Source organism: Rhamphochromis longiceps, linkage group LG15 (genome assembly GCF_057381845.1).
Source record: "Rhamphochromis longiceps isolate RC_006_pf linkage group LG15, R_longiceps_female_GT1.1, whole genome shotgun sequence".
Taxonomy (NCBI): domain Eukaryota; kingdom Metazoa; phylum Chordata; class Actinopteri; order Cichliformes; family Cichlidae; genus Rhamphochromis; species Rhamphochromis longiceps.
Window position 1 is genome coordinate 3,160,793 of NC_140571.1, and position 23,219 is coordinate 3,184,011.

Consider the following 23,219-nt stretch of genomic DNA (forward strand, 5'->3'; position numbering starts at 1 on the left):
CTCTTCTCTGAAGTACGCTATGTCGAACTTCCGCCTAATTAGATCTGGCTGTGTGCGGTCGGTATTTGGAGCTGCTCCCTTGTTTTTCCTCCCAAAGGGTCGCCACAGCCACGGCGGCTGGATCTCCCGTTAATGCGAGTTTAGAACGACGACACTGGGGTAAACCAGCTTGTGACCTCACTGAGGCTTGTTTGTGTCTCCCCTCGGTCTTGAACCAGGGATCCTTCGCGGTGTTATAGAAAGGACAACCATCTTTGACGCAGACGTCTACGGGATATTTCTCAGGATGGCAGTTTTCAGCTTACTTCTGTCTTTGGCTGCTCAGACGCTAACTTTTCTCTTCTTTCTGCTCGTCGTTGTGTTTCTCGGATACTGCTTGTATGTTAAACACATTCATATGAAATATGACCACATACCCGGCCCACCGACGGACAGGTAGGTAAAGTTCTCGGCACTTTTGCTGACACTGCTCGACGCTGACCACTTGATTTCTTCCCCAGTTTTCTCTTCGGACACTCAGCATCGCTTTTGAGGATAATGAAAAATGGCGGAAATATGCACCAGAAACTTCTGGAGTGGTAATTTGAACGTAAACGATGGTTGTGTGTAGGAGTGATTAATAAATAATGATAAAACGTATCATTTATGCGGTAGTATGTCTTTTACAGGGCGGATGAGTATGGGCCTGTCTACAAGATATATGCTCTGCATTACGCTGTAGTGTGTATGTCCTGTCCCGAGGCAACAAAGGTAAACTGTGACAACAGCATGAGTGTGTGCAGTAGCGGTTTTTGATACGGGCAACATGGGTCCGAGGCGGCATCGCAGTGGGGGGCGGCATCACGGGCATCGGCAAAAAATAAAAACAAATTGCTCGTATTCATGCTGCCCCGACATCATGCCAGCGCGTATTGGGAATGGCATAGGCACCGATCGGTTTTCTGTCGCCCATTTGCTGGGGCGCCAAAATAATACCACAAAATAACAGAAAATAACTTTCTCATGAAAATACGGTTATTTTCAGTAATGACAATACAGTTTGTTGCCCTAATTTTACATGGGATTTTGCCTTTTTCAAGTGCTGTTAAACATTAAATTAGGAACATTTTAATGTGATTAAACAATAAAATTAATTGTAAAAAAGGCCAATGAATGCGGCAATATGAATAATAATAATACTTAAATGTACAGAAATATACAGTTAACAGTTGGTTTAAATAATAATGGATTGCTTTCATATAGCGCTTTTTGAGACCCTCAAAGCGCTTTACAATTCCACTTTATAATTCCGCCAGAGGGAGTGTTCGCCCAGGCACGATCAGGGGCCCGTTCTTCGTACGTCGCTTACTACATCCAAGATCAAATCATCGCGCTAACTCTGAGCTCGCTATTCCGGTTCCCCGAACACACCTGTTGTTGACGATTAGTATAGCTGGATGAAGTAATGTGAGATCACTGGGTGGCCCAACAGGGGCTACGCATCGATAGTAGAAACATTGATCGGCAACCCTTTGATTGGTCGGCGAAAATGTCGAAGGAGCGCGCTCGGTATTTTTCGGCAGCAGAGCAAGAACTCTTGAGTGAGGGATTTCAGGAGTTTCAGAGTTTAATTAAAACGCAAGGGAACACTGCAAAGGCTGCAAAAGCAAGGAGAGAGGGCTGGCAGAAAGTTGCTGACAAATCAAACTCGTAAGTAATTTAATAATAACAATAATAATGGAGTGGATCTATATAGCGCTCTTCAAGGCACCCAAAGCGTTTTACAATGCCACTATTCAGTCACTCTCACATTCACACACTGGTAGCTGTCACAGCTGCCCTGGGACAGAAGCCAGGCTGCCATATCGCGCCATCGGCCCCTCTGGCCAACACCAGTAGGTGGTAGGGTAGATTTATCATATCACACTATATTATCCAATATTATATTATATTACATTATGTTATATTATATCCCCTTTCACATTAGCGCCACAACAGGACCCACTAGAACATGGGAACAAGTAAAAGGGAAATATAAGAATATTCTACAGAATGGTAATATTGATCACTTATATTGCTTTTCGTCTCTTGGAAAGAGACCCTGGAATACTCTGTTTGTTTGTTTATAACAGCAACCAAGAAAAGGGGCAGCGCAAAAAAAGACAGGTGGTGGTCCTGCACCCCTCGTCAACAAGTTGGTTAAGTGAATAATACCCTCACGGGAAAATCGATATCTCTCTATGAGCACACTGTCGCGCTGAGCTAAAGGATCCTGTCTGTCCCGCAATATACGCTGAATTCTGAGGACTCTCCTTATCAATCTTGCACCTTCCGCAATGGGTGGCTCGCGTATACGGACAGGACATGGCTGCAACAGGCTTCCCAAATCCACCTTCGCTTTTATAGCCGTGGTCTCTCATCTTGATTACACGAAGTAAATTGCAATTACTACGCTGAAATCTGAATTACATCTGTAATAATCACATACATGTAATAGAATGTTAATAGTACATTTCCCTTTTTTAGGAAATGACCTGTATGTATCTGTGTGACATCAATAAAAGGATCAAGTGCTGCATTATCTTCAGTTACATTGATGTTATTTATTTATGGTACAACAGTGGTAAAATATCGCTGTTGCTTTCGTATACATGAAGCGGAAATACCTGAGTGGCCGCGATCTAATCCTGTTTACATAAAGTAAACCTGCTCCCGAGCAGGTTTACGCTTACGGCTCTGTTGCTATGACAGCAAGTCCCGGATGGGCTTCGAAGAACCGAACGATCCAGGATCACGCGAAATCGTCAACAGTCAAATCCGGCTAACTTACTTAGCGAGGTACGAAGAACGGGCCCCTGGTGTTGTTCCAGGATCAACATTGCAAGTGACCAATCAGAATGTTGTGACGTCATACTTTTGCGACTTCGGGAAAAACCGCCGTAAAACAAAAAACTTAAGCTGCGAGAAACCGCCTCTGTCCGCCGATCAACGGACCCTGACCCTAACCCTTTAATAAACGCTAAGCAGAATTGATATTGTCCTTGGAACATTGGAATTTCATAAATGCACGAATGGCTTGGCGCGCAAAAGAATAACGTCACAAGAATGTGATTGGTCACTTGCAATGTTGTTCCTGGAACAACATTTACTATGCTGTTCCAGGAACAACAACGCGACGATATCAGGGGCCCGTTCTTCGTACGTCGCTTACTACATCCAAGATCAAATGACACATCCAAGATCAAATCATCGCGCTAACCGTGAGCTCGCTAATCCGGTTCCCCGAACACACCTGCTGTTGACGATTAGTACAGCTGGACGCAGTAATGTGACATCACTGGGTGTCGTAAAAGGGGCCACGCATCGATAGTAGAAACATTGATCGGCAACCCTCTGATTGGTCGGCGAAAATGTCGACGGAGCGCGCTCGGCTCGGTATTTTTCGGCAGCAGAGCAAGAACTCTTGAGTGAGGGATTTCAGGAGTTTCAGAGTTTAATCAGAACGCAAGGGAACACTGCAAAGGCTGCAAAAGCAAGGAGAGAGGGCTGGCAGAAAGTTGCTGACAAATTAAACTCGTAAGTAATTTAATAATAATAATAATAATAATAATAATATATTGGATTTATATAGCGCTTTTCAAGGCACCCAAAGCGCTTTACAATGCCACTATTCATTCACTCTCACATTCACACACTGGTGGAGGCAGCTACGGTTGTAGCCACAGCTGCCCTGGGGCAGACTGACAGAAGCCAGGCTGCCATATTGCGCCATCGGCCCCTCTGGCCAACACCAGTAGGCGGTAGGGTAGATTTATTATATTACACTATATTATCCAATATTATATTACATTATATTATAATATGTTATATTTTATCCTCTTTCACATTAGAGCCACGACAGGACCCACTAGAACATGGGAACAGGTAAAAGTGAAATATAAGAATATCCTACAGAATGGTAATATTTATCACTTATATTGCTTTTAGTCTCTTGGAAAGAGACCCTGGAATAATCTGTTTGTTTATAACAGCAACCAAGAAAAGGGCAGAGGAAAAAAAGACAGGTGGTGGTCCTGCACCCCCTCGTCAACAAGTTGGTTAAGTGAATAATACCCTCACGGGAAAATCGATATCTCTCTATGAGCACACTGTCGCGCTGAGCTAAAGGATCCTGTCTGTCCCGCAATATACGCTGAATTCTGAGGACTCTCCTTATCAATCTTGCACCTTCCGCAATGGGTGGCTCGCGTATACGGACAGGACATGGCTGCGACAGGCTTCCCAAATCCACCTTCGCTTTTATAGCCGTGGTCTCTCATCTTGATTACACGAAGTAATTTACAATTACTACTCTGAAATATGAATTGAATCTGTAATAATCACATACATGTAATAGAATGTTAATAGTACATTTCCCTTTTTTAGGAAATGACCTGTGTGAAATCAATAAATGGATCAGGTGCTGCATTGTCTTTAGTTACATTGATGTTATTTATTTATGGTGAAACAGTGGTAAAATATCGCTGTTGCTTTCGTATGATGACGCGGACATACCTGCGTGGCCGCGATCTAATCCTGTTTACATAAAGTAAACCTGCTCCCGAGCAGGTTTACGCTTACGGCTCTGTTGCTATGACAGCAAGTCCCGGATGAGCTTCGGGGAACCGACTGATCCAGGATCACGCGAAATCGTCAACAATCTAATCCGGCTAACCTACTTAGCGAGGTACGAAGAACGGGCCCCAGATCATCCGTTCGCCCAGGGTGCCAAACAGGCTAGGACCGCCGCTGAGTGTGTGAAAGTGCTTGGCACAAATCCTGCCCTTAACTTCAAAGTGTGAACTACTGACATTTTGGTTTCACTAAGCATAACTCCTGATAATATTCGTATCAAATCTTCTTTCTCTAAAAAATTTTTTTCTGTCTTTCTGCTCCTGGCTTCAGCAAATATTGATGTCCACAAAATACCCCAAAGATAAACTTGTTTATAAGAGACTTGCCAACCTGTTTGGTCAAAGGTAAGACTGCCTTATCAGGCGCTTTTTTGTAGCGATGCACCAGTTCTAAAAGGCTGTGCTGTTACTGATATCGTTTTAACTTCAGTTACTGGCTGGAATTGATCAACAAAGGCAGATATCAGTAGATACCAGTGTGATACTTTGCATTCATTTACCAATATTTAGAGGTGGAGTGAGCTTTGCAATACTCTTATTTGTTTAACACCTGGACTAAGATTAAGACTCACAGGTATAATACAGACCACCACTGTACTCAGTGTTGGGAAGGTTACTTTTGAAATGTATTCCACTACAGATTACAGAATACATGCCCCAAAATGTATTTTGTAATTGCTTAATATATAAGTAATATACTTTGGATTACTTAATATATTATCATGCTTTTTAACAACTAATGAATGTCCTATTGCTGTGTGATTTATTACTATTACTGAAGGCTACTCACCATACCATTAGCAACTAGATGTTTAAATCTTAATATAAATGAGTAACAGTAGGTGGACATTAGGTAAGGCTGCACTTTTTGCAGCGATCTCATATAGAAAACTATTCCGCGCGTATATAAAACAGGTCTGTGGCTCTGAACCGTAGTAAAGGACCTCTGGCTAATACGTCGGGTTCGTGTCGGGCTCGTAGCCAAAAACTAGCTTTACTTTGTTGTCTGGGTCAACTTTGGTAGCGAGAGACAGAGAGAGGCGTTGAAAGGCTGCTTCAATGGAACTTATTGTTTTGGAGGAAAACAGGAACACAGCGTACAGTCGAGTCTTAATAGCTTACTTACAACTGGGCTCGTCAGGCTCTCTGTTTGGCTGCAGTGGTTATTATTATATTTACATGCTTCCAGCTCCCGTTTCTGCTCGGTGACAGCTCGTACTTTTCCACTCACCTTTTTCTCCCTCCCTCGCTTACAGACACATAACGGGTATGGCAGTCCATTCTCCCTGCAGCACGGACTACACTGCCCATGAGGCTACATGCTTTAGGGCGATGCCTGTAACACTCTGCTATTGCCTTCATATTAAATCATTTTTTGAATATTTCTTCACGTCATTATGAGACGCGAGATTGAGACACGGGCATTTGAGCCTCTTAATGCGTGTTTTGTTTGTTTCCACCGGTGTGGAATTACCAAAGATAGAGAGGGCAGAGCCGAACATATGAAACAGGAAAAGACCGCCGTGTAATCCCTTTATTTCAACAAAGTAACTGTATTCTAAATACCACCCTTATAAACAGTAACTGTAACCGAATACAGTTACTCATATTTTATGTTTTAAATACGTAACAGCGGTACATGTATTCCTTTACTCCCCAACACTGACTGTACTGCAGAGATGGGAATCAATGACGTACTAATACTTTATCACATACTTAAGTAGCCTTTTTCCCTCACTGTGGAGGCAGTCTGAGAAAGCTCGGTGAGTCCATCAGGATCGCGTCGTTCTGTCATGTATTCGCTGTATGGCAGGCAGGATGTGGATTCAGGAGACAGAACATAAACTCAAATCTAGCAAAAATAATCATAAAATCTCAAACAATAACTGGGCAGGAACGAGGAATCCAAACACTAGGAATTTTCTGGGAAACACAGAATAAGGTAATACGCAACCATGAGGGAAGAGGGGCAATGTGGCAATGAACAAAGGGAGACAGAGATAATATATACTCACAGGATAATAAGAGAAGACAGCAGATGGCACGCACAGCTTAAAACTATAGGAGGACCAGATAGGAACATTTAGATTAGATGCAACCTGAATGCCAACAGTAAGCAAAACTAACAGTAACTAAAACTCAGAGGAATAAAATAACGTATTTTGTCGACTGTCTTCTTTGAAGGCTCTTAGGCAACGGCCTGGCAACAGCACGGGATCATGAGCAGTGGTACAAACAGCGCCGGATCATGGACCCTGCATTCAGCAGCCTGTGAGTTTCACAGTTATCACAAAAAGACAAAAGAGTTTGTTTGTTCAACCACTGATTTTTTTCCAAATGAATTTCTGTGGTAGTTTGTTGGCAGGTTCTGGCTCCTCCGGTTAAAGCTATCATTACTTCCAGGTATCTGAGAGGTCTGATGGGAACCTTCAATGAGAGGGCAGAGAAACTGATGGATAAACTTGCAGATGTTGCCGACAGTAAAACAGAAGCTAATATGCTCCAGCTTGTCAACTATGTTACCCTGGATGTTATTACTAAGGTTTTATATTACAGTCAGTTTTACAGCTTTTACAGCAGTCTTTATCCAAATAATATTTCCTCATGTTTGTGTTTTTCCTTGATAAATCTCAGGTTGCTTTCGGGGTGGACTTGGACCTGCTGAAGAACACTTCACAGTTCCCTAAAGCCATTGAGACATGTTTGAAAGGGATGGCTCACTACATTAGAGACAACTTTTTCGAGGTATTACTTTAGTGTTTTTTGATGAGCGAGATGAGAGATGAGATAGCCTTTGTCAGTTGCAGTTGCCCACAACTGAGATGACAGACCTTGCCGACCGTACATAGAATACACAAACATCACATTGGGGAGACAGGTCAGGCTAGGTAGCAAGGAAAAAAAAAACATCGAAATGTGTAACACAAAAGGATAATCCAGGAATGCACAGATATCAACACACCATAACACAATAAAACACAGACAAGCAACATGGGAGAGTATTCCAGTGTGTACAGCTGATCTGGGTCCACTGCAATCTTCGATTGCACCTCCAGCTGATCCGGTGTCCACATTGGATGGGAGGTAAGCATGGGAGGAGGCGTTGGATTCGGGGGAGGGAGGGTGATAGTGAGTATCAGCGTACATGTTTTGTGCGTGTGTGTGTGTGTATCCCATGTTCAGCTGAGAGAAAATGTCACCACGCCCGGTTAAGCATCAGTCAACAGTCTCCAGTTGACCCAGGTGGCCTTGAATGAGGTACAAAGAGTTCGACAACAATCCTGTTATCATGGGAAGAATTTGTTGTTCCAGTCAGCTTCGACCTTGGCAGACCTTCAGCTGGCGCCGGTGGGATAGCCACATGAGTGAAGCTGGTGAATGTTTGGGTTTAGCGCAAACAACGGCATCCAATTTTTACAGTTGGTTTAATGTCCATCACTGGTCACCAATTATCTCAATTCCCATTGTTCTTCTCCAAGATGTTATCCATATTGCGTTCAAAACACAGTCTGAGTACTCCCAGCCCTGCCAATCGTCTATCATGTTGGCCAGCCTTATGGGATTTTGAACAGCTGTAGCCGCTTCTTGTTCTTCGATAAGCCAGCTCCAAGCCAGCTCCAATCAGCCCGAACTCCGTTATCGTGGTTCCAAATTGGTAGATGTCGTTCAATGTCCTCCGTCGAGTGTTGCCAGACACACGACGCAACCGACCATGGAGTATCCGGCAGCAAACGTCTCCGCAGGACAATCGGGCTCTCCCAAGCCTAGCAGGTTGTCAATTCCATTACGGGACCAGTTGATCAAATCCATAATTCTTTAGGTTTTAGAGAACAAGACCGAGAAACTCTTTGAGGGTTAGAGTTAGACGAGACTAGACAAACACCTAGAAGCAGCAGCAGAGAAGATAAGGGAGGGAGAGGGGGAGGCGTCCGCCTCCTCCAAGAGCCAAAGAAGAAGAAAGTATGTACTGCAAGTCTTGTTGCATGGAATGTTAACTTCTTCAATCTGCCATTCCAGTTTAATCCAAAGAACAGAGGATACATTAATGAGGTGAGGGAAGCGTGCCGCCTGCTGCGCAAAACTGGATCTCAGTGGATCGCTGAGAGAAAGGCCGCCATTGAAAACGGTGACGAGGTCCCCAAGGACATCCTGACACAAATCATCAAAACTGCCAACCAAGGTTGTAATCCCTAAATTTCACATTTGAATAGACTCAGTAAGCCTTGAGCATTGATTTTAAATTGCTGTGAATAGTACACACAAGAGTAAACAAATACACTGAGTTTTTAGTTGTGGCGAGTGGAGTGTTCTTTGTTGTGGTCTGCGTGCTGATGCTGAAGAAGCGACATCATGCCGATGACACCAGCAAACTAAATAAACTGATCAGGAAGGCTGGCTCTGTGATTCGCTTGAAAATGGACACTTTGGAAGCTTTGCCGAATATAAACAGATGACTGATAGAGACATTAACACAGAAGACATTGTATCATCTGACGTGTAATAAATGAAAAAAAGAGAAGGAAGCCAAATATTAATTTATATGTCAATTTTCTTATTGTTTCAGAGGAAATCATGACTGAAGAAGATGAGGAATTTATGCTGGACAATTTCGTGACATTCTTCATTGCAGGTGAGTCTCTGTTATTTCGTGTGTCTCCAGCAGACTGTGATACTGAAGAGCATAAGCGGTTAACAAAGTAGATGGGTAGTCGGATGGATCTGTGAAATGTTACAAAATAAGTTGGATGTTGTGCTTCCTTCTGGCACACTGCAAGGCTTAACTGCCACAGCATATTCGTCCACATATATGAAGCCCCCTTCATCAAAGACTGGTTTAAATCCAAACACTGAACCTTGGGGTACACCAGAAGTGACCGGGAATAGACGAGAGTGGAATGCTTTCAGTTGAATAAACTGGGAGTGGTCAAGGAGCTATGGTTGTAACCAGGTCAGGGAGCTGAACAGGATGATGAATGAGTGACTGGACCAGAGACTGGACTACAGACTGAACTGACTGGAGTGGGTCAGAGATGCCGAGAGAGGAAAGTCTGCTTAGAAGGACAGAATGAGAGATCGTGTCGAAGGCTGAGCTCAGATCCAAAAGGACGAGAATGGTGAGAAGACCAGAGTCAGCTCCGACTCGAAGATCATTAGTGACTTTAAATAAAGCAGTTTCTGTACTGTGACATGAACGAACACCAGACTGAAATCTCTCGTAGATGTTATTATTATCCAGGTGTGAATGAAGTTGAACTGCAACTACTTTTTCAAGTATTTTATAGATGAAGGGTAAATTAGAAATTGTACGGCGGTTGTTAAAGTTGTTAGGATCTAAAGAAGGTTTTTTCAGCATGGGAGTGACTGAAGTCTGTGAAGGTTCTCAGTCATCCAGGTCATCGTAGTCAAAGGAGCTTGCAAAGAAGGGCGTCTGGACTTCTTTAAGTTACTTGAAGACGTTTCACCTCTCGTCCGAGAAGCTTCTTCAGTTCTAAGGTCAAATGGTGGAGAGTCCCAGATATAAACCTAGTGGGAGTGACCCCCCACAGAGGGACAAAAGGACCCCCTGATGATCCTCTTTGTCTCAGGCGATTAGAGGATCATCAGGGGGTCCTTTTGTCCCTCTGTGGGGGGTCACTCCCACTAGGTTTATATCTGGGACTCTCCACCATTTGACCTTAGAACTGAAGAAGCTTCTCGGACGAGAGGTGAAACGTCTTCAAGTAACTTAAAGAAGTCCAGACGCCCTTCTTTGCAAGCTCCTTTGACGAAGTGACTGAAGCAATCTTGACTAAGGAGGGGACGACACCGGTGGTGAGTGAAGAGTGAATGATAGCAGAGATGAGTGGGAGTAAGGAAGAGAGGCAGGATTTCACAAGCCCTGTAGGCATAGGGTCAAGATGACATGTGGCAGGCTTTGAGTTACATATAAACTCAGAAATATCAGATAAATCAGGAAGATGGAAAGTGGAAAACGGCTCAAAATAGAGAAAAGGTTCTGGAGAGGGGGTAGACACAACAATTGAACTGAGTTGCTGGTGGATGTTATTGATTTTTGTAGTCCAGAGCAGCATCAAGGAGTTACAGGTTTCTTGTGCCTTGTTGATTCGAGTCTTTATGCTGAAGTACATGGTATTTGTAGATTTCTGCATCAACAGGAATCTAAATAATGGCTTGCTGCTATCATGAGTGTGCAGTGCTCTTGGCTTCACCGTCTGAGCTGTCTTTTGATTGTGACCCCTGGTTTCAAAAATGCTAAGCAATGGAGGAAATGCTAAACTTGAAACTTGAAAAACAGCAGCTTCTTTTGTATATAGTGTATGTTGTAACATTTTATTGAGCTTCATGGTGGTAATATTCAATTTTGATACATTTGTGCTATTTCAGGCCAAGAAACAACAGCCAATCAGCTGGCTTTTTGCATCATGGAACTCGGAAGACATCCTGATATACTGGAAAAGTAAAAAGTCAAAATATAGCACATAACAGTTTCCATTAGAACAAGTGAACTTTGGTTTCTTATGGAGTTTTCTCATTTCTCAGAGCGAAGAAAGAAGTGGACGATGTTATTGGGATGAAACGTGAAATAAGCTACGATGACCTGGGCAAGTTGGTCTACCTGTCACAGGTACATGTGGCAATTTGAAAATTGTGGTAATGTTTTTAGTGTGATTTGTAATCTCATGTTCACCCATGGATTCAAAATTAGTCAACTGACAATGAAAGACTGCATCAACAGTAAACTTAGGCTCTCAGTCTTGTTTTTATAAAACAAGATGCACCATAAACGTTGTAATCTTCCCCCAGGTGCTAAAAGAGACTCTGAGAATTTATCCCGTGACTCCGGCCACATCTCGTGATATTGCTGAAGACATGGTCATTGATGGTGTCCACATACCTGGAGGATTTGTTGCTGTAGTGAGTCATAGATTTTTTTTTTTTTATGTGTTTCTAGCTTCAAAGCAGAAAATAAACTTCTGTTTTATAATAATGGATTGGATTTATATAGCGCTTTTCAAGGCACCCAAAGCGCTTTACAATGCCACTATTCATTCACCCTCGCATTCACACACTGGTGGAGGCAGCTACAGTTGTAGCCACAGCTGCCCTGGGGCAGACTGACAGAAGCGAGGCTGCCATATCGCGCCATCGGCCCCTCTGGCCAACACCAGTAGGCGGTAGGGTAAAGTGTCTTGCCCTACAAGACAGTTACCTGGAATCAAGACGAATAAATAACCTATTCTCATATTTAGTTCAGCTCCTATGTGAGCGGGAGACTGGAGAGATTCTTCAAGGATCCACTGAGATTTGATCCAGACAGATTTCACCCAGATGCTCCCAAGTAAGAAAAACACTGTTTCACCATGCTGACTTTATTACGTTTAATGTTTGCACACACTTTATTATCTCAGACTAAATGAGTGAAACGGTTCACAGTAACTGAGGCTGTCTCTCGTCTGTTCATCAAGGCCTTATTACTGCTACTACCCCTTTGCCCTCGGTCCTCGCTCGTGTCTGGGAAAGAACTTTGCTCAGGTGAGGATGACAGCGTAAGTCAACATGAAGACCCGCTCACCTATAAACACACTGACTCATCTCTGTGGGCGCTGTTGTGCTTTTTAGATGGAGGCTAAAGTGGTGATGGCCAAACTGCTCCAGAGGTTTGACTTCACTCTTGTGCCGGGACAGACCTTTGACATCCTGGATGCTGGAATGCTCAGACCTAAGAGTGGAGTAATTTGCTCTTTCGCTCACAGGGAATAAAAAGAATAAATGGCCATAAAGCACCAATACATTAGAAGAGGTCATAGTAGTCTATAGAGTAAAACTGGGCTTTTATTCATATCTAAAACTGTCACTTAAAAAAGAAGAAGAAAACCTTGTAATGAAAACAATAATGGTGTGATTTAAATACATAGCATATTCATATGAAGTTATGTCGTGTTTTTTATTTATTACAATAATGAATATAAAACTACTTGTTGGCCAACAGGGAGTCTGTAGAAACTGTGCTGCTGTTGGCTGAAGACAAAGGAAGAGTAAAAGGGGAAGGTATGTTTGGAGGCAGAGAGAGAGAGAAGGTAGGGGTGGAGGTGAGAGTAGGAATTTAAAATGTAGGGACTATGACTGGTGGAGGTGGTGTGACAGAAGAGGATCCTAGGGATGGAATGAGGTGGAGGCAGATGATCTGGAAACTACTAAAGGAAGCAGGAAAAAGAAGAGGAAGAAATCCTTTCTGATGCAACAACAAAAGGAGTCTTGTGTCTGTGCGAATGACCAGATCTTTTGCTTGATAGGCAAATGTGTTAACCACTACACTTCAGAGCCACCCATTACAATAGTCAGTATATAGAAACATTTCTGAGGGGCGCTGGTCTCTAAGGTATTGCCATTTGTTACTTTTATACACTGCTGATATATATTTTTTAGTTTATATTATGTAGTTGCTTTTTCATAGCCATTGAACCACAGAAGCTTTAGTGTCTGTAACTAATTTAAGCACAGGTTTTATGTAAATGAAAATAAAACTGAAACTTTAATGTTTGTCAGTGTGATGTTATTTGTGTTTGCGGTGTAGTGATTTCCAGTACAATCCAAAGAACAGATGAAATGTTAATGAGGTGAGGGAAGCGTGCCGCCTGCTCCGTACAACTGGAGCCAAGTGGATCAGTGAGAGAAAGACCGCCATGCAAAACGGTGACGAGGTCCCCAAAGACATCCTGACACAAATCATCAAAACTGCAAGCCAAGGTTGGAGTTCCCAAATTTCACATTAGACTAGACTAGAGCAATATTTTATTCTCTTTGTGACGAGACAAAGTGAATAGAACAAATGTGACCCACAGTTTTTGATGCCTTCTCAGTTCGGTGCATGTGGTTTGTAAGTAATGTTGGAAACCAGGAGAAGTTAAATATCGATGTATCTGTCCATTCTCTCCTCATTTCAGAGGAAAACATGACTGAAGAAGATGAAGAATTTATGCTGGACAATTTTGTGACATTTTTCATTGCAGGTGAGTCTCTGTTGTTTCAGCTTTGATGTGTGAAATGCAGCTGGAAGCTCCTTTGTAGCGTCAGACGAAGCTCACTGCACTGAAGAGTGTGTTTTATTTTCAGTTTTACACAATGTGGCCACTGTTGTCTGTGAATTTGTATCCTGCTGCTGTGTGCTGCAGTTTAATGTTAATTGTAGAGCATCCTGATATCACCGTTCAAACACGTGTTCACTTAGCATGGACAAAACTGTCCTTTCTTTTCCAGAGGGGCTGCATAATATCTGCACACACACACTGTGTCACACAACTCTAGTTCCTGTGTTACTGACAGAGATGGGCAGTAACGCGTTGCTTGTAATGCGTTACTGTAATCCGATTACTTTTTTCAAGTAACGAGTAAAGTAAGGGATTACTATTGCAAAAACATTTAGATCCAGTTCTTATAATCAGTGTGTCCCTCAGATCTGACTGTCAACCCGTTGTGTGAAAACAACTTCTTCTAATTTGATCCATCAAAATATCAAACATCAAAAATATTCCCAATCCTGAGATTATATAAATCTCAAGCCCACAGACATTTATGTAGATGTGCATTTTTCTCTATAAAAAATGTAGTTTTACATCTGTTTCTACATATTTACTCCTATGACCTGTGTTAACCTCTAAAGATGACTAAGGTAATATTTCTGCAGTTATAACTGTGTAATATATAGAGTGAATTTTTGGTTTTCTAAATTATATTTTTATTTCTTAGAGCAAAGAAAGAGGTCGATGATGTCATTGGGATGAAACGTGACATAAGCTATGACGACTTAGGAGAGCTGGTCTACCTGTCACAGGCAGTGATGCCGGTAACGCGTTGCTTAGTAACGCGTTACTCCGAATATGACCCCTTTTTCAGTAACGACTAATCTAACGCGTTACTATTTCCATAACAGTAGTCAGATTAAAGTTACTTGTCCAAACCACTGTGCGTTACTATTTTTTTAAGCAAAAAGATTTGGTTTTTTCTTTTCGTCTCAGCGGATGACAAACGCATACGTGTCGTGAAACGTCACATAAGCGACAGGTCACGTTTCCCGCTCACAAGCAGCCAGCGACGTAAAAAAGTGTAAACAACAATGGAGGGAGAGAGATGTTCGTTCTTTAGCTGGAAATATGGTCACTATTTTGAGTTTCTGTCAACTAAAGATTTAAATATTAAGGTTCGTTGTACACTCTGTGTTGGCGAAAAAGTGTTATCTACCTTCAAAAACACTACGTCAAACTTAAAGAAACATTTGGAGTCGCAGCACAGCACAGTCAAACTCACAGAGAGAGTCCCACCAAGTGGTCCGAAGCAGAGAGCCGTGACTTCCGCAGAAGGTCCTACACCCCCCAAACAACAAAAGTTGGACTTTGGTGCAAAACCAGTAAGTGATGAAGAATTGAAGAAGTTGGTCGCGCAGTATATTGTAGAAGAAATGCTACCTATAAACACTGTTGACTCGCCCTCGTTTCGTGCCATAATAAAAAAAGATCCCTACTTCTGTTAATGCCGAGCTGCCTCACCGAACGACTTTTACTTCTTACTTGGAGAAGGAGTTTACAGAAATGGAGAGAAATTTGAAGGCCACACTGAATGAGATTGACTTTGTTTCAACTACCGCGGATATTTGGACTGCTAACAACAGAAGCTATATGGGAGTAACGCTCCACTGGATCAGTAGAACCACATTAGAGCGTCACAAGGTTGCATTAGCATGTAGGCGAATTCGTGGTAGACACACGTATGATGTCATTGGTACAGAAATCGAAAACATCCACTCCTCTTATGGATTACTCAACAAAGTAGTTGCAACAGTTACTGATAATGGATCCAACTTTGTTAAGGCGTTTCAAGTTTATCATCCTGTCACGGAGTCCGATGATGAGACGGAGGAGGAAGAGTCCAGCCCCAAAGACGATGATGTCACTTTTTCTGATCTGTCAGAAATCCTCTCGGCTGAGAATGAAAGTGATGGTCAGCTGTCTCTTCCCCCGCACCGCAGGTGTGCTTCGCACACCATCAACATAATTTGCACACGTGATGTGGAGAAACATTTAACAACCAATGCAGAGAGCAGGGCTGTGTATAGGAGCAGCACAGCAAAATGCACAGCTCTTTGGACCAAATCGAGTAGATCTACACTTGCATCAGAAACAGTGGAAGAAATCAGCAAAAGAAAGCTCCTAATACCAACATCCACAAGGTGGAATTCCTTTTTTGATGCTGTAAAGAGAATTGCAGAAATCCCCATGGGTGAGCTGAATACTCTGTGCACAAAGCTAGGACTGAAGTGCTTCAAAGATCAAGAATACCAGTTCCTGCATGAGTACTGCATGGCCATGAAACCTCTGACTGCAGCACTGGACATTTTACAAGGCGACTGTCCATATGGAACTTTACTACCAACACTTGAAGTTCTGATGCAGAAGACCCAGGCTGTGAAAGATGACCTCTCCAGGATGACTGCAGGCCTTCCAGATGCCATTGTACAGGTACGCTCTATCTTGAAATTAGTCAGATTTTTTGCTTCATACAATTCACAAACATGGAACAGAATATTAATTATCATTGAAAAATAAGATTAAAACAATTAAAATGTTTACAAGTAACCTAAAACAAAATTAATCCATAATACTGATCTCATATTAGGCATGGTTTGCAAATAATTCAATAACATAATAAATTGTAGGCATAAAAATATCAATTATGTTTTTTAGGCTATTCAGACTCGTTTCGCCGGTGTGCTGGATGACAAAGATGCCCTTCTTGCAGCTGCCAGTTGTCCAAAATTCAAACTCCGATGGCTGAGAGATGCAGGAAGGAGGGAGCGAGTAAAACAGCTTCTGACAGCAGAGTGTTGCACCACTGCTCCTCTGGCAAAAAACCCTGCCAGTGTGCCCAGTGCTACTACATCTAGCAGCCAAGGTGAGATGGACTTTTTCACTTTTGAGGCAGAGCCAGAGGAGGAGACCTATTCTGCAGAAAAAGAAGTCATGGACTACCTGATGTCAGGCTACGACCTTCAGATTCTGCATAAATTTTCAAGCATAAAGACAATTTTTTTAAAGTATAACACTCCAACCCCATCAAGTGCTCCTGTGGAGCGACTTTTTAGTCTGGGAGGTTTGGTGCTCACGCCTAAAAGAAATCGACTTTCTGACAAAAGGTTTGAGAAGCTTCTGTTAATGAGGTACAACCACTGGTTTACTCGCTCCACTCTACTGTTTCCCCCATAACATGCGATGACAACATATACTGAAAAAACAGAGAATGGGGAATCCAATTTAAATAACTATTTACAAGTAATTGAATTAAGTTTATCAAAGTCACTTAATAAACTTATTAAAGTTTTCAAGTTGATTAACTTAAAACAATTACCTGCAAGGAAGTAAGGCAATTTAAGTTGGACCTGCAGTCTCTTTTTTTTTTTTTTTCATAAGATTAGTCCAAAGTTACAAAAGCGGACAATAGTGCTTACATGTGGATGGTATAAAAAGTATCTTAAGGGAAGTCAAGAAAGACTCTTTGTTTGTTTGTTTGTTTTTTTATAAAAAGTATTTATGTTAAGTGAAGTAACAAGACTGTCTTTATTTTCATACAAACAAGTATTTCTGTCAGGAAAAAAGTTTTAAGTTCAACTTCAAATGTCAGGAGATATATTGTTGACATTACTGTTAAAATACACTTCCAATAAAGTGAGTATTGGCAAAATCGGTTGATGTTTTTATGTTGAGGCAGTGGGGAGTGTTATTGGCAGCTTCTGAAAGTAACTAATAAAGTAACTAGTAATCTAACTTAGTTACTTTAAAAAATAAAGTAATCAGTAAAGTAACTAAGTTACTTTTGGAAGGAGTAATCAGTAGTCCGTAATATATTACTTTTTCAAAGTAACTGTGGCAACACTGGTCACAGGTACATGTGGTAAATTTAGTTATTCATTTATTTATTTTAATAACTCACCCAAAGTGTGCACTTCTCATTGTAACCTTCCTTCAGGTGTTAAAAGAGACTCTAAGAATTTACCCCCCAGCTCCAGGCACGTCTCGTGATGTTGCTGAAGACATGGTGATTGACAGTATCCACATACCCGGGGGATTTAGCGTTGTTGTGAGTCATTTTCTTTTTAATATGTTTGTAAGTCTAAATGATAACTACATACTAAAGACAACAAATATATGAAGCAAGATATATATGGAGTTATGTAGCGAAGAAAAAAAGATAATTAACTCTAAATATGTTTTATAGATTCCTGAAAGTAGCCACTGTTAACTTTGTTGACAGCGCTGTAAACTCTTGGCCTTCTCTCAATAAGCTTCATGATGTAGTCACCTGTTAGCTGATTGGTTCTCGCCATTATATGAATTCTAAGTAAAGAAAGTCTGTCAGTCAGTCCGGAAAATTGCTAAAACTTTGAATGTGTCCCCAAGTGCATTCACAGAAACCATCAAGCGCTACAATGAAACTGGCTCACTTGAGGAGCGCACCAGGAAAGACCAAGAGTCTCAATTTAGTATTCTAAATTGGAGGCACACTGAACCAGCATGGCTAACACAGCATCCTGCAGTGCCATGCCATCCCATCCAGTTTTTGTTTAGTTGGACCATCATTTATTTTTCAACAGGACAATGACCCCAAACACACCTCCAGGCTGTGTAAGGGCTGTTTGACCAAGAAGGAGAGGGATGGAGGGCTGCGTCAGATGGCCTGGCCTCCACAGTCACCTGACCAATGGAGATGGTTTGGGATGAGATGGACCGCAGAGTGAAGGCAAGAGAGTCAACAAGTGCTCAGCATCTCTGGGAACTCCTTCAAGACTGTTGGAAAAACATTTCAGGCGATGACTTCAAGAAGCTCATCGAGAGAATGCCAAGAGTGCAAAGGGTGGCTATTTGGAAGAATCTAAAATATAAAACATGTTTTGAGTTCTTTCGCACTTTTTTGTTTATTACATAATTCCATATGAGTTCATTCAAAGTTTTAATGCGTTCAGTGAAAATCTGCAATGTAAATACTCATGAAAAAAACAGAAAAAAACATTGAATAAGAAAAGTGTCCAAACCTTTGACTGGTAGTGTATGTATAAACTGTCACAAAGTTGTCAGAAAAACATAAAATTAATACTAGTCTTTTGTCTGGTCAAGTACCTAGGGAATTTAAGCATGCAGTCATACATCCTTTACTTAAGAAACCAGGCTTAGACAGTTCAGTCATATCAAATTTTAGACCCATCTCTAAGCTTCCCTTTCTTAGTAAGATTCTGGAAAGGATTGTTTATACTCAGTTGATGGACTACTTGAATGACTCTAAATTGTCAGAAATCTTTCAGTCCGGCTTTAAGCCATTCCACAGCACGGAGACAGCCCTCGTAAAAGTTATGAATGACATCCTGATAGCGACAGACCGTGGTAAATATGCAGTGCTGGTCTTGTTGGACATGACAGCTGCATTTGACACTGTGGATCACGATTTGCTGATCTCCCACTTACAGCACTGTGTGGGAATTACTGGTTCGGCACTTTTGTGGTTAAAGTCCTATCTTTTAAATAGGACATTTTGTGTTAAGTTGGGGTCGGCTTCATCCTCTGTGGCCCCTCTGCTTTGGGGTGTTCCACAGGGATCTATTCTTGGGCCGTTATTGTTTTCATTGTACCTCTTGCCTCTTGGCGCGATTTTCCGAAAGTATAAAGTGCCATTCCATCTATACGCAGATGACTGCCAGCTCTATTTACCTTTTAGTCATTCTGATAGTCTCCCAACTGGACCTCTGCTTGACTGCCTTACTGATGTCAAAGCATGGATGGCAAAAAACTTTTTAAATTTTAATGATCGGAAGACAGAAGCAATTTTATTTGGCCCAAATCGTTCTTCTCATACTCTGGATGTTGATCTTGCAGCTTTGACTTCCCAACTAAAGAGTTCGATCACAAATCTCGGAGTTAAAATTGATTCTGCACTCACCTTTGATGACCATGTAAACGGGGTGGTAAAATCAGCATTTTATCACCTCAGACGTTTATCAAAGGTTAAGCCCTTTCTTTCCGAGCGTGACTTGGAAAGCGTTATTCATGCCTTTATTACCTCACGTTTAGATTATTGTAATTCTCTTTTAACAGGGGTTGGGCAGGGCACTTTGTCACGCTTGCAATTAGTGCAAAATGCTGCGGCACGATTTTTAACTGGCAGAAGAAAATTTGATCACATCACTCCGATTTTGGCCTCTTTACACTGGCTTCCAATTGAATTCAGGATCCGTTTTAAAGTCCTTTTATTGGCTTTTAAATCTCTAAATGGTCTGGCACCTGTTTATTTGTCTGACTTGTTGAAGCCCCACGTCCCCACTCGTTCCCTTCGGTCAGCTGAGCAGTTGCTGCTTTCGGTCCCAAAGTCACGGCTGAAACTTAGAGGAGACCGAGCGTTCTCTGTTGCCGCGCCGATGCTTTGGAATAACCTTCCTCTCCATATTAGACAGGCTGCATCAGTGCCAGTTTTTAAGTCTTTATTAAAAACCTATTTTTATTCCCTGGCTTTTAACTCCGTGGGTAACTGACATTTTTATTGTTTTTTAACTTTATTGCTATGTTTGGTTTTATTATTATGTGCATATTAGTAGTGTACAGCACTTTGGTCTACCAGGTGTGTTTTTAAAGTGCTATATAAATAAATAAATGATGATGATGATGATGATAAAAAATGAGGTCTTATTCAAGCAATTACAAATACATTTATGGTTAAAATGTAAAATTAAATCTTCTCATATTTAGTTCAACTCCTATGTGAGCGGGAGACTGGAGAGATTCTTCAAGGATCCACTGAGATTTGATCCAGAGAGATTTCACCCAGATGCTCCCAAGTAAGAAACACACTGTTTCACCATGCTGAAACAGTGTGTTTAATGTTTAAACATAATGTTTAAACATTAAACATTATGTTTAATATTTGCACACACTTTATTATCTCAGACTAAATGAGTGAAACGGTTCACAGTAACTGAGGCTGTCTCTCGTCTGTTCAACAAGGCCTTATTACTGCTACTACCCCTTTGCCCTCGGTCCTCGCTCGTGTCTGGGACAGAACTTTGCTCAGGTGAGGATGACAGCGTAAGTCAACATGAAGACCCGCTCACCTATAAACACACTGACTCATCTCTGTGGGCGCTGTTGTGTTTTTTTAGATGGAGGCTAAAGTGGTGATGGCCAAACTGCTCCAGAGGTTTGACTTCACTCTCGTCCCGGGACAGACCTTTGACATCCTGGATGCTGGCACACTCAGACCAAAGAGTGGAGTGTTGTGCACTTTGAGTCACAGGGATTACAAAAATAAAGGATCTTAAAGGACTTTACATAAAAAGTGGTCTATTTTTGGTCCCTGAGATATATTAATATAGGGAAAAAGAAAGTACAGCTTCAACACTGTCTCAGTTTTGCTACATGATTTAGAAATGCTTCTTTAGTAACTGAAATCAGCACAACTCTTTGAGTCTAAATTGTAGAAATAAATGTGTAAAAAGATCCTTGTCAAGAACAGAATGGATTTTCTCTTTTTAAAATTTTATTTTACTGAGGACTTTTTGTTTTTGTTGCTGTTTTTGTTTTTACAATAACAAAAACCCTAAACTTTCTGTAGTAGATGTTGAAAAATAGAAACTTTTCTGTCCTTAAATTGTTTACTTACTACTGAATTTCATTGCCGTAATATTAATGGCCGTGGGCCAATTTGGCCTCCGGGCCTCATGTTTGACACCTCTGGTTTAAAGGGTAAAACTGATTTGATTTTTATTCCTGTCTAAAACTTGTGATTTAAAAAAAAAAAAAAGAATTTAAAGAAAAAATTGTGTCATGTATGAACTACACTGTAAATTCATATGAAATGAATGTAATCATGCTTATGTCTTCATTATGATAATATATATGGTAACATCATGGGGAGTGCTGGTATAATAACGTTTGCACTTAGCATTTTAATCTTGCACAAAATCATCACATAGTTTGATGTGACTTTTTTTAATAACCAGTGAGCAAAGGAACCTTTTGTGCCTGCATAGCATCCAAGATTTTCATAAAAGTGCTGCATGTTATGAAAATGAAAATAAATTTTGAGATCCCACAGAATTTTTTTTTGTTTAAGTCTGCATGCTTCCAAGATGCTGTGCCATCCTGCTACAAATCACATCATCCCAGCGCCAAAGAAACCCTCAGTCACCTGCTTAAGTGACTATAGCCTTGACATGATGACACGATTGTTCCACAGATTTTTGTATACTGTGAATACAACAGCCGTGGGTCTGATCCAGGACAGCGATGAGAGATAGTGGAGCTTTTCACAGTGTGGATCAGCAACAACAATTTTCTCCTGAATGTGAATGAAACCAAGAAACTGGTGACTGACTACAGGAAGAAACCCCTCGTTCAGACTGCTCTACATCAACGACACCGCAGCAGAGAGCATGGAGCACATGAACTTCCTGGGAGTTGATGTGATGTATGGTCTGTCCCTGCACACCACCTCACTGATCAAGAAAGGCTGAAAAGGTCACATCTGAGTCCAGATGTTCTCACCACCTCCTAAAGAGGCACCGCTGAGAGTGTGCTGACAAGCAGCATATCTCTAGCATGAGAACGAGGACAAGTGGAGCCACCCTGCCATCTATTTAGGGCCTGGCCCAACAACGCTGCAAAAACCTTATCAGGGACACCTCACACCCCGACCACGGTCTGTTCTCACTCCTGCTTTCAGGCAGACAGTAATGTAGAGGTGCAGGTCATTGCAGTTCTGTGGAAGCTTCTTTGCAACCACCATCAGACTGTTGCACAGCTCAAACAGCTGCTATTTTGTAGATTATTATACTCTACAAATCTGTCAAGAAGGAATTTCCAGTGCAATCAGCTCATCGGCTCTCTTGTGCAATAATTGAATCATTTTTATTTGTGTTTTCAAATATGCAGCACTGTTTTTTGTTATTTTACATTTATTTATGTCTCACACTTGCCTCTTTTTAAACATTGCAATGAGGTTTTTTGTGTTTTTATTTGAGCTCATGCCACATATTTTTGTTCTGCATCGCTTTCCTGAGGTAGTGCTGAATGACAGTAAAATGAGTTTTGAACCCTGAATCCCTCTGAGTCAGTCTTGAGACCCCTGAAGTAACCAGCGTGATGGAGAACTGCTACTTTTCTTCTTCTTCTTTTTTTTTAACTTGGCCTAAACTATAAACAAGTACTTTGATGGTGGGTTTCTGGGCAAAGGCTGAGGGAATGGAGAGACTTGCAGAAGGAATGAGAGAAATGGAGAGGACCAGGGGTGCAAAAAATAAAATGAAAACTGTAAATGCTATAATTTTCTACTTTTTTAGGCAGGCATGTATGCGCTTTTCTTAAATTGATATATTCCTTTTAACAGGATGAGCTAGATGACGTCACACAGGTTAAGAACACGCTCCATCAGGCCATGGAAAAACACTATTATCTACAGTTGTCGGCCCAGTGGGAAGCACACATTGTGAGAATGGCTCATTTCAAATGCATTTACTGCTGTGTTGCAGGAGCATGC

At 41.5% G+C, this 23,219-nt stretch overlaps 2 protein-coding genes across 5 annotated transcripts; both read left to right on the forward strand.

Annotated features, from left to right (window-relative positions):
- Positions 1 to 2: 2 nt before the first annotated feature.
- Positions 3 to 21,445, forward strand: LOC146651799 (cholesterol 24-hydroxylase-like). 4 transcript variants are annotated; one of them, XM_085383375.1, is made up of 15 exons: positions 3 to 435; positions 501 to 578; positions 669 to 750; positions 4,924 to 4,997; positions 6,837 to 6,923; positions 7,056 to 7,194; positions 7,287 to 7,397; positions 8,670 to 8,832; positions 9,217 to 9,282; positions 11,037 to 11,109; positions 11,193 to 11,277; positions 17,670 to 17,780; positions 20,435 to 20,523; positions 20,690 to 20,756; positions 20,845 to 21,445. In XM_085383375.1, the coding sequence occupies exons 1-15, from the start codon at positions 287 to 289 to the stop codon at positions 21,001 to 21,003; spliced, it is 1,533 nt and encodes a 510-aa protein (XP_085239501.1). In that variant the 5' UTR covers positions 3 to 286; the 3' UTR covers positions 21,004 to 21,445. The 4 variants fall into 4 exon arrangements, with proteins under 4 accessions (XP_085239501.1, XP_085239497.1, XP_085239499.1 ...); XM_085383371.1 differs by lacking the exons at positions 17,670 to 17,780; positions 20,435 to 20,523; positions 20,690 to 20,756; positions 20,845 to 21,445 and adding exons at positions 11,457 to 11,567; positions 11,903 to 11,991; positions 12,119 to 12,185; positions 12,273 to 13,171 and having other exon boundaries at positions 14 to 435; XM_085383372.1 differs by lacking the exons at positions 3 to 435; positions 501 to 578; positions 669 to 750; ... (2 more) ...; positions 20,690 to 20,756; positions 20,845 to 21,445 and adding exons at positions 3,927 to 4,814; positions 11,457 to 11,567; positions 11,903 to 11,991; positions 12,119 to 12,185; positions 12,273 to 13,170.
- On the forward strand, positions 14,467 to 17,728 carry LOC146651800 (uncharacterized). Its single transcript, XM_085383366.1, has 2 exons — positions 14,467 to 16,165; positions 16,391 to 17,728. The coding sequence occupies exons 1-2, from the start codon at positions 15,239 to 15,241 to the stop codon at positions 16,907 to 16,909; spliced, it is 1,446 nt and encodes a 481-aa protein (XP_085239492.1). The 5' UTR covers positions 14,467 to 15,238; the 3' UTR covers positions 16,910 to 17,728.
- Positions 21,446 to 23,219: the final 1,774 nt, after the last annotated feature.